The sequence below is a fragment of the Anoplopoma fimbria genome, chromosome 16 (genome assembly GCF_027596085.1).
Source record: "Anoplopoma fimbria isolate UVic2021 breed Golden Eagle Sablefish chromosome 16, Afim_UVic_2022, whole genome shotgun sequence".
Classification (NCBI taxonomy): domain Eukaryota; kingdom Metazoa; phylum Chordata; class Actinopteri; order Perciformes; family Anoplopomatidae; genus Anoplopoma; species Anoplopoma fimbria.
In genome coordinates, this window is record NC_072464.1 from 13,589,942 (window position 1) to 13,600,225 (window position 10,284).

The following is a 10,284-nucleotide window of genomic DNA, read 5'->3' on the forward strand; positions in this document are numbered from 1 at the left end:
GAAGGGCCCTGATTTGAATTGGATTTTGATAAAAGGATTTTGGTATTGTTGTTCAGCAGTTGTGCACAAAGAACAACAATTCAACAGCATTAACACGGCCTCTTGTTGAAAGACTCCCTGTTTGCCTTCCAGAGAGGGATCATCATTTGCACATATGCATCATGGGTGTTGTCATCTCTTCAAAGAATGAAGACCAATGACTGAACCAAGCCTTTGCGAGTACTAATTGTTGGTTACACTTATTACACTTGCTGTATTATTCATCTTATCGAAATTATTCTCAACTTTTGGTTATGACCACAGAGGCTGGTCTCTTCTGTATACTCACTTTAGATTGGAATCTATCTGTAGTATATCAGGGAATAGACCAAGCTCCAACACAAGCACACTACAGCAATGAGAAATGTGCTTTATAATATTACATTTTCAAAATAAAAGTGAACCATATTACAAGTTCCATATCGTTTCCAGTCACATTCCACATAAAATACTGGTTACATTTTTTTCATGAAAATACTGTATTCTATAGAGTGCTGTTTTTGTTGTTATTGTTCATGGCACAACTATTCTGCTATGCTGTGCTCTTTATGAGTGAATAGGAAATACATGTGATGCAAGAATATTCCATTACAGTTTAGTGCCCTTTGTTACAGTGAACCACATATTGTTTACACACTGTAATGGTACAGTAAGTACTGAGCCCATAGCATCAAGTAAAGTACCTCTGATGTCGATGATCTTTAAAGACAACTGCCCCTCCATATAACTATAGGCTAACTTAAGCATATAACTATTAAAGGGATACAATATAGTCTTAGTAAAGAGGAAGAGTTGAAACAACTGAGGAGCAACATTCAAACAACAGCAAGACAACCTTCTTATATAGTCTCACTCATTAAATAAAGTAAACCTAGGTTTGATGTTCACCTAACAAGGTCAACCTGCAGCGACTAACCTCTAAAAAGGCATGCATCATTCTGTCAATCTGTTCCCAACTCATAACACACAACTTGAGATATGAGCTGCCACTTTGAAGCCTCAGATAGTCCCACTTTAATTTATCTGCAACCTGTCAGCATTGTGACCTCGTGCCGACTATCCTAAAATGGATACATTTGTTTCCCACAACTCTCACTGGAACATAATGTCAACACATTAGTTTTGTGTTTGCTATTCACCATACATTGAGCTATGTCCTGCTGATGAGCTTCAAATTATGGCTGACCTTGGCCTTTGGACACCTGACACACCTCCAAGTACATTAAACTCTCACAAAGTCACAATCTCAGCTTGAACATTTAATGTACATTGCTGCTTATTGCAAAACTTAATTACGTTTACCTCAAAAGGCTTCTTAGTACTTTGATTGGGTAAAAAGATTGTGACCGAGAGTAGCCTATCACTTCTAGGCTTCCAGATAAAATAACTATTGCTGGCTAAAGCCACTGTAGGTGTCTGACAGATGTATAAAAACCCAATTCAATTGACATTAAATTGGGTTTAATTATATATATTTTGGTTATACAGTTAAGGGAATAGCATTTTCCAAAATCAGAATATCATTGTGATGAATAAACTTAAGAGAGGCATGATACAGTGTGTTTACTCTGCACTTCAAAGTGGCCTACGTTATCACTAGGAACATTTTCTTGCCTCTACCTTCAGTATTGTGTCTTCGGAATTTTGCCCATATCTTCAAATTGATTATTGAAAGCAGACTTCCAACCAGGCTGCCAGCTTCAAGCATAAGAAAGACAAACAGACCTTTTATAAAGGTCAAAAAAGAGACAAAAGGTGTAGTACAATATTCCAGGAAAATCAAAGGCTCAGTAACTGCTACTGTCCACAAGGCTTTTTTCACAACAGAAATCAGGGCTGACTTATACAGAGTGATCACCATACAGTATCTGTGGACTCCTAAGGGACCAACATACTCAAAGCTCCTAATAGCTCACAACTAATGCTTGTTGCTGCCTCTCACAGACTACAGGATCAGGTACTAGATCTCGCTCATCCAGGGCGTTGGCGAACTAGCTGATAATGAGGAGCTGTGAGAATATAGTTCTCTGCAATTAAATTAATTTTACACACAAGCTGATGCTCTGTGTGTGTGTGTGTTGGTGTGTGTGCGTGTGTGTGTGTGTGTGTGTGTGTGTGTGTGTGTGCGGTCTGGATAGAAAGAAAACAGGACAGTCTAAGCTCTAATTGACAGCAATCTAATAATGATGTTGACAGTCATGCAAGCAGGAAGCAGAAGATGTTTGGTCGTATAATTGCTGCCATACCCATTAACTTCTGTTACATATTGTAGCTCATCATTTGCACTCTAGGCTTTGCCCACATAAAGTACATTATTTTTTTACGATACAGGCCTTCAACACATCACAAAAGATGACATTTCACAATTTGATAGAATGTGATAGAGACTGTATCGTAAGTGTTTGTCCACATTTGTCCACATCTGCATCATGACTGTGAAACCCCTTATGCGCAGTTCTTTAAACATAACGACATATATACATAAATGAACAGACATTTGAATCCATGTATTTGATAGACAGACAGACAGACAGACAGACAGACAGACAGACAGATAGATAGATAGATAGATAGATAGATAGATAGATAGATAGATAGATAGATAGATAGATAGATAGAGACCCAAAGTTACAAGTTTTATTCTCAGCTACAGACTTTTGACTTTTCAGTCGTTTTTAGCCCAATTTCTCATAAACTCTTGTACCAGAACAACTTTAAGAGATTCTGTTAACTTACCTTTAGTGTTCCCTCCTCGACAGGTGACCAATAAAAATTGGCGTGGAAGAGCCTCAGCGTGTACAAAATGTTGTATAAAATAAACCTTTCCGTCCGTTTAAGGTGTTTTGACGCTTCTCCCAGTGCAGAACTGGTAATTTCCACGATTTCAACTGCAAAACCATGAGAGAGAGAGAGAGAGAGAGAGAGAGAGAGAGAGAGAGAGAGAGAGAGAGAGAGAGAGAGAGAGAGCGTTTGTAGGTTTCATCCGCCCCTCCGTGCGACACAGCCAGAGTAGGTTGTACTGCTGCGCTTCCGGATGTTCCTGGGTACCAAGTGAGGGCAGAGATCACAGATTGGCAGAACAGACGATAATGTGTTGGACATTATCGTGCGTAATTGTCGGGAATACAGATGATGTCTATGTCACCGTGTATCCGGAGCTAAAAGCTAAAACCACAACATTGAATTAGATTGTTTGGCAAATTTGTATGTGTGTGTGTGTGTGTGTGTGTGTGTGTGTGTGTGTGTGTGTGTGTGTGTGTGAGAGAGAGAGAGAGTGTGTGTGTGTGTGTGTGTGTAAAAGTATTGAATCATTACACCAAATGCCTGTCTCCGCCCCACAGTCAGCGATAAAAGCACCCATCACATTGCAGCATACGTGGATCACAGAGTTATATCTGTATCTGCCTTGTGTTTTGCATATAAGTAACAATTCTTTTTGTGAAGTTGTGGCAGTGGGACTGTGGCCAGGACATTCACCTTAAGTCTGATACCACCTGGTGGATACAGACAGCATTGTCATGACTTTAAATCGAGTGCAAAGTAGGCTATCACAAAGTTTCCATAGTGGAAAACACCAAACGGATGTCTATATTGGTTTAGGAAGTATGTGACATCGTGACAATACTAAATACTAATGCTGAATTGGATCGTATTGAAGTGGTGCTATATCGAACTGTACAGAACCTTTACATGGTTAACTGTTTCGTTGTTGTGTCTTATTGCAGACCATGCGTTGAGATGTAGAGTGAATTATACGTATTGGACAGAATCCTTTAAAGATTCAACAGTTTTACAAACTGAAATTATTTTAAGAAAACAGGACATAAAGATTCGGTCCTAAAATGTGCATTTCTGACCACGATATTAAGCAAATTATAAGATACCATTGAATCAAAAAAACAAAACGACGTTTGTATTGTATTCTGTGACAGGTATGGAAACCAAATAGAACACTATTAGGCATTTATAAGCAGTATATAAACATTTATTAGACACTACTAAATAATGCAGTTGATAGTAGATTAAAGACCTTTCTTGGGCATATTCATGCATTTGTCAACAACTAAAACTACACATATGAACCATTCATAACTGGCTGCTAGTGTATAAACAAATAATAAAATAGAGAGTAGCATAACATATACTGCACATTAATAAACACTTCTAATGGCCGTATATCTGCTTACAACTACAAAATGTGTCATAAACACTGTATTGAATAATCAGTACAGCGTAGAATGATGATGCTTAGGCAATGTCTGCTTGGGAATCTTGCTGTAAGTGGGCCTACAAATGCATTAAAATATCCACATAAATATCAGCTGTAATATTTTTGATGGTGGTCTATGCAACATCTTTTATTTTATTTTAAGAAAAACACAAAACATCTGACCTAAACTGATTGAAAATCACCAGTAAACAGTTCTTTCATTTTTACCGTACATTATATTTCCAATTCCTTCCTTATTCTTTAATCGTTTCCGTCACTGGACAAAGGGCGCTTTTTAATAGTCAGCTTTGCAGAAAAATCCTAAAATCCTTAAATCCTTTAATTCCTAATTTCCATGTATGTGTCAAGAAATATTTTGGCATCAACTGCCAAAGAACAACCTATTCCACAGAAGTTAGTTGTATATCTGCTGCAGATATAAAATGTGTTAAAATGATAGGCTGTTTCCACAGATTTCACTTGTTAAATTTGGATTTATGAGGAGGGGGAGCCCTTGTCAAAAGCCTTGGGCACAGACTGCCCTGCCGACAGTCTTCCTCGGGATTATTTCTTCAGTGTAAAGTGTTCTGTTGGTGTTGATTCTCCACAGTAACAATGACGTTGTTTCTGTGAAGTTGTTTTAAATGTCACTTTTAATGCAACACACTAAATTCCAATTAGCTACATCTCCATTCAGCTTCTTGAAGCACTGTGAAGTACCTACAGACAATATTACATACAAAATATACAGTTGCATTCTTTTACATAATTTAATTTATGGTCCATAAAACAAGAGGGAAGTTATTATCGTGCATACAAATAGACACGCCTTTGCACTAAGGCAACCTCAGTATCTACAGTAGATTATAGGCGTAGTACAATAAATGATGTTCTCATTATTAGGCCATCCATCTGTTGCCTTCATTTTTATTTAGCCTACATACATTATTCCATATGTTGCATGTTTGCTGTAATGTGATTACAATGCAAATATTGTTGCATCTCAGCAGCAGAACTGACAACTTAATAATCCATTGGTCACGGCAGGAAAAAAAAGAGAGATTCTCCACAAGAAACGATATTTGAAAATTTTCAAAATATTTCGTGTTCGGTCAGGCAGCATAGGACAGTGTCTGAAAGATGCAATGGTGCCATTTGGATGTCAGGGGGTGGAGCTCAGAAAATAGTCCTACGACCGATAGGGGGCGCTGTTGCGATGTTTCAAAAACTTTTGTTGAGTGGAATTGACAGCCTTTTTTTAATATATAAACTTCGCCTCGTTCAGCCACAACGCAAACATGTGAGAGTTAAACACCGAGGAGACGGACAGGTGCTCAAAATGCCTCAGGAGGTAAGTGATGCTATTGTTGTAAGACGCGAACAGCAGGTGGGAAGTTGTTGTTGTTGTTGTTGTTTCTAATTACTGCTCCGTTTTATTATTTTCTAGCTAAACAATGAAGAAGGGGCCACATTGATTCCCACACAACAAGCTGCAGGAGAGCCAAAAAGCTCAATGATATCTGCGTCTTTTAATTTCATAAATTCCATAATTGGATCTGGAATAATAGGTAAATCCATTTCACAAATAAAGTAGCCAATAATGCCGAACATTTCGTATAATTTGATTATGTGCAATCGATTATATGAATAAAAACTGTTACTCTAACACTCGTAATGCTGATATTATTCAGTTAAATAATGGAATAGTATTTTTTGTGCAACAAAGAGAAGCTTTCATACCATTCAAGTCCTGCAGTAGGAACCCTCCATATCATATGACTAGCGCCTGTTGCCCCATATTCTCCCCTTTTAACTCTTTCATCGTCCAAAAATGTAATTATCGCAACAAAAAACAAAACACAGAACAGCTGAGACATTCCCTGGCATTTTAAAGACTTCGTATTGATTCTAACTGTAAGACTTTTTTGCTTTCCAATTTAAAAAAAAAAAAAAAAAAACCGAGTTAAACTCTTTACTTGCAGTTCTGTATATGCACTATGTTTATGTATATATTTTTGATCAGGTTTACCATATGCATTGAACCAGGCTGGACTACCCCTTGGCCTTCTGCTGTTGGTAGCTGTTGGGTTCATCACAGGTGGGTATATTAAAGGTGTCATTTTGAAAAAGAAATGGAGGCATAGATTTATCAAATGAGCAAGCTATTAACATTATGTTTTCATTTAATGGCAGACTACTCCATCATCTTACTAATTAAAGGTGGCAACCTGTCTGGGACAAATAGTTATCAGTCACTGGTGCGAAGCACATTTGGTTTCCCTGGATTTCTGATTTTATCTGGGCTGCAGTTCCTTTATCCTTTCATTGGTGAGTTGTTTAAAGTATGCGATGATCCAAATTGAATATTACATCATGGAGTAAAACACGTTTTTATGTGTAAATTCCAGTGTGTATAACAAATAATGACAGTTTTCTATTTATTCTATTTTATACTATTTATTTTCTATACCTGTTGACTTTGAGGTTCAGTCTTAATAATACTGCAGACATTAATACTAAAATAATACCTCACCTCTGTTTTCTTCCTCAGCTATGATTAGCTACAACATCACAACTGGTGACACACTGACCAAAGTATTTCAGAGAATACCAGGAGGTATGATGCATGTAGTTTATTCCACCTCAGATTAAAGACAAACAACACCATGCCTACACTTAATCCTACATTCTAACATATTCAGTGCATCTATAAGATTCAAGTATATGTTTTCATGTATTGTGCTTACAGTTGGTCCAGACCACATACTTGCAGAGCGTCACTTTGTGATCTTGCTATCAACCGTTGCATTCACACTGCCTCTCTCACTTTATCGAAACATAAATAAACTTGGGAAGGTAAGTTCCATTATTTCACAGTTGTCAGTGTCATTTTGTGATTTTTAAGCTGCCTGTAAAACAACTGTGTGTGTTTCCAGGTTTCTTTCTTGTCAATGGTGCTGACATTTACCATCCTCATTGTTGTAATCATCAGAGCAGCTACCTTTGGACCCCAAATGTATGAGTTAATATTCAGCAATTTGCTAGTCCATAGTGATTTTAATTGAAATGTTTCTGTGTTAAAACCACTGTTTTTTTTTTTTTTAAATAAATTTAAACTAAAATACTACTTTACAAACATAATGATTTGTGTCTGTGTTCCTTGGTGACTGGGTGTGTATATCACTCTCTAGCCCTCCTACAGAGAATGCATGGGCATTTGCAAAATGGAATGCAATTCAGGCAGTTGGTGTGATGTCTTTTGGTGAGTTTCTCTGCACGATGTCAATGACTGAGCATCTTAGAATATTTTTTACTTAAATAAAAAAGTAAACAGAAATAAGCAAAGATGGCTGCAAAACACATTTCAATGTTAAAAACGAAGAAAGATTATCCACGAAACCCATAAAGCATACAGAATGAAAGGGGTTCTATCCTCTTACCTGTGAAAAGAGATCAAACGCAATGCCATACACCTGAGAGAGGTTAGTGCTTCATAAACCAGTACAGAAGGGGTGTGAAGCATTAAGCTCATCGTTATCGTTTCACAACATGTACATTCCCTGTATGGTTAAAATCCTGTTTACAGCAGTTTTGCGGAGCTCTTATCAAACCGATGCTACTACACAGCCTGACAAAGTACCTGTTGAATAAAGTCAAACATCTAGCAAGTTAAAATATATTTTTCTAAGGAGTTAGAGGAATCCAAAGCAGAGCTAAAATATCTGTACACATTACATTTGTTAGGAGGCCCAAAACTTAATTCTAATAGGATGATATAGTGCCCCTTTATGCCTGCAATTTTGTGTTCTAACATGTTAGCCATAACAACTTATTTTGGAGTTTTTCTGAAGCTTTGATTTAATGTCAGGAAATCCAGCTGAAATATAGGAAGAGAGAGACTATTAACATAGTGCAACCCTGTCTAAATATTGGTACTACTACAGAGGAAGTAATTTAGATGGGGAATACAGTGCTGTGTAACCTGAACTAAGACAGGCATTGTTGGCAGTCTCTCAGTCTTAAACGAGATGGATATGATCAGTTCACCATCAAATCAATTCTGCAGTGAGGAAAGAGGTATCAAGTTAACTAGTATTTAAAGTTCAAGTTCAAGCATAAAAGGAAAACCCTTCAAACTGTTGTTTTGAGCAGTATTTTCTGTGTTGTTATTATGTATGTTAATTGTATGTCTATGTTCTGCCCGTGTCTGTCTCTTTAGCCTTTATATGCCACCACAACAGCTTCCTCATCTATGGTTCTCTGGAGCAGCCCACACTAGCCAACTGGTCTCGGGTCACCCATGTGTCCGTAGGCTCTGCGTTAATAATCAGTTCTGCTTTTGCTGTTGCTGGCTATACAACCTTCACTGGCTACACACAAGGTATGGATATCACAAATAGCAAACTACACACCTCTACAGTCATTTATTTTTAATATAACAAATGTATGTTTATGATCTCATACTTCCACTTCTTTGTAGGAGACGTATTTGAGAACTACTGCAGAAATGATAACCTGGCAACATTTGGTCGCTTCTGTTTTGGGCTCAGCATCATAACCACATATCCATTGGAGTGTTTTGTTACACGTGAGGTAAGTGATCCTTTCTTGTACTCCAACCTAAGAATTTAACAGTTGACTTTTACAAGTGTGAAGGACTGTGGTATTCTGAGGGTTTGAGCCAGAGGCGTGGCTTTGTGACTGAATGACCAAAAGGAAGGCTTGCCACTTCACTCCCAAAATGCTCCTGCAGAGCCAATCAGTGTGTAACAGTATGATAATATCAGCTGTAGAGACTCTACCCAGGTCCTTCTCAGGCATGTGAAAACATGTTTGCATAAGAAACCCCTCTCTCATGTTTATCTTCTCAGGTGTTATCCAATGTCTTTTGCAGTCGGGATCTTTCAAAGGTGGAACATGTGGCAATAACATTTCTCATAGTTGCAGTTTGCACATCAATATCTTTGACATATGATTGTCTGGGAGTTGTTTTGGAGCTGAATGTAAGTGATATAAACTCAGCCAGTGTGCACCTATCTTAATTTTCATTTTGGTTTGTGTTTATGAGTGTGGAATTTTACCTTATTGGTGTTCTCTTCTACCATCCAGGGTGTTTTGAGCGCCACACCTCTGATCTTCATCATTCCATCTGCGTGCTTCCTCAAACTCTCTCCCAACAGCTGGTTCCAGGGTGAAAACTTGATACCCACCATCTTGATATTTATTGGCTTGTTTGTCATGATCACCGGTTTGACCATGACGGGCGTCTCCCCTCAGGATTGCTCACACGGCGTGGAGATGTTCTACTGTGCAGACACCAATGTCTCTGGCACTGTACCCCCTGTATGAATTCCAACAAATATTTAAATCTCTTAAACCTTTTTTAAACAATACTTAAGTGACTAAATGTAGACAAGCTTGTCCGCATACCTTTATGTACTTGATCTGGAGTGTTTTTTATTCATGGTTTGGGCTGTCTTAAAACGCACATATCATGTTCATTTTCAGGTTCATACTTGTATTTTTGTTTTCTACTGGAACATGATTACACACTTTAATGTTGAAAAACACTTTTTTTCTCATACTATCTATCTGAATATCCCTGTGTTCAACCTCTGTCAGAAATACTCTGTTCTAGTGCCTGCCTTTTCAAGCTGTGACTTATGGCATGAATGGCATGTGACATAGAAAGGCAGCCAAATCTGAATGGCTTGTTGAACATGTTTTCTGATCAAGGCAGCCCACAAAAAACTGACTGGCTTCCCTCTGTCAACATGATGATGCCCCTGTGCACAAAGCAAGGTCCATAAAGAAATATGTTATTGAGTTTACTGTGGAAGAACTTGTCTGGCCTGCACACAGCCCTGAGCTCAGCCCTATTAACACTTGTGAGACAAACTGGAACGTTAACTGTGAACCGGGTCTTATCGCCCAACACAAGTGCCAGACTTCACTAATGTTCTTGGGGCTAAACAGAAGCAAATTATATTATTTAATTCCCATCTAACTTGTAGAACACCCACCTCATCAATGAC

The 10,284-nt window shown here is 38.0% G+C and overlaps 1 protein-coding gene across 1 annotated transcript; it reads left to right on the plus strand.

The window, feature by feature from the left end:
* The first annotated feature begins 5,543 nt into the window (after nucleotides 1-5,543).
* On the plus strand, nucleotides 5,544-9,600 carry slc38a11 (solute carrier family 38 member 11). The gene is made up of 12 exons (XM_054615730.1): nucleotides 5,544-5,600; nucleotides 5,697-5,817; nucleotides 6,273-6,347; nucleotides 6,443-6,577; nucleotides 6,801-6,866; nucleotides 6,999-7,105; nucleotides 7,186-7,265; nucleotides 7,441-7,511; nucleotides 8,469-8,630; nucleotides 8,730-8,842; nucleotides 9,121-9,252; nucleotides 9,359-9,600. The coding sequence occupies exons 1-12, from the start codon at nucleotides 5,589-5,591 to the stop codon at nucleotides 9,596-9,598; spliced, it is 1,314 nt and encodes a 437-aa protein (XP_054471705.1). The 5' UTR covers nucleotides 5,544-5,588; the 3' UTR covers nucleotides 9,599-9,600.
* The last annotated feature ends 684 nt before the right edge of the window (nucleotides 9,601-10,284 follow it).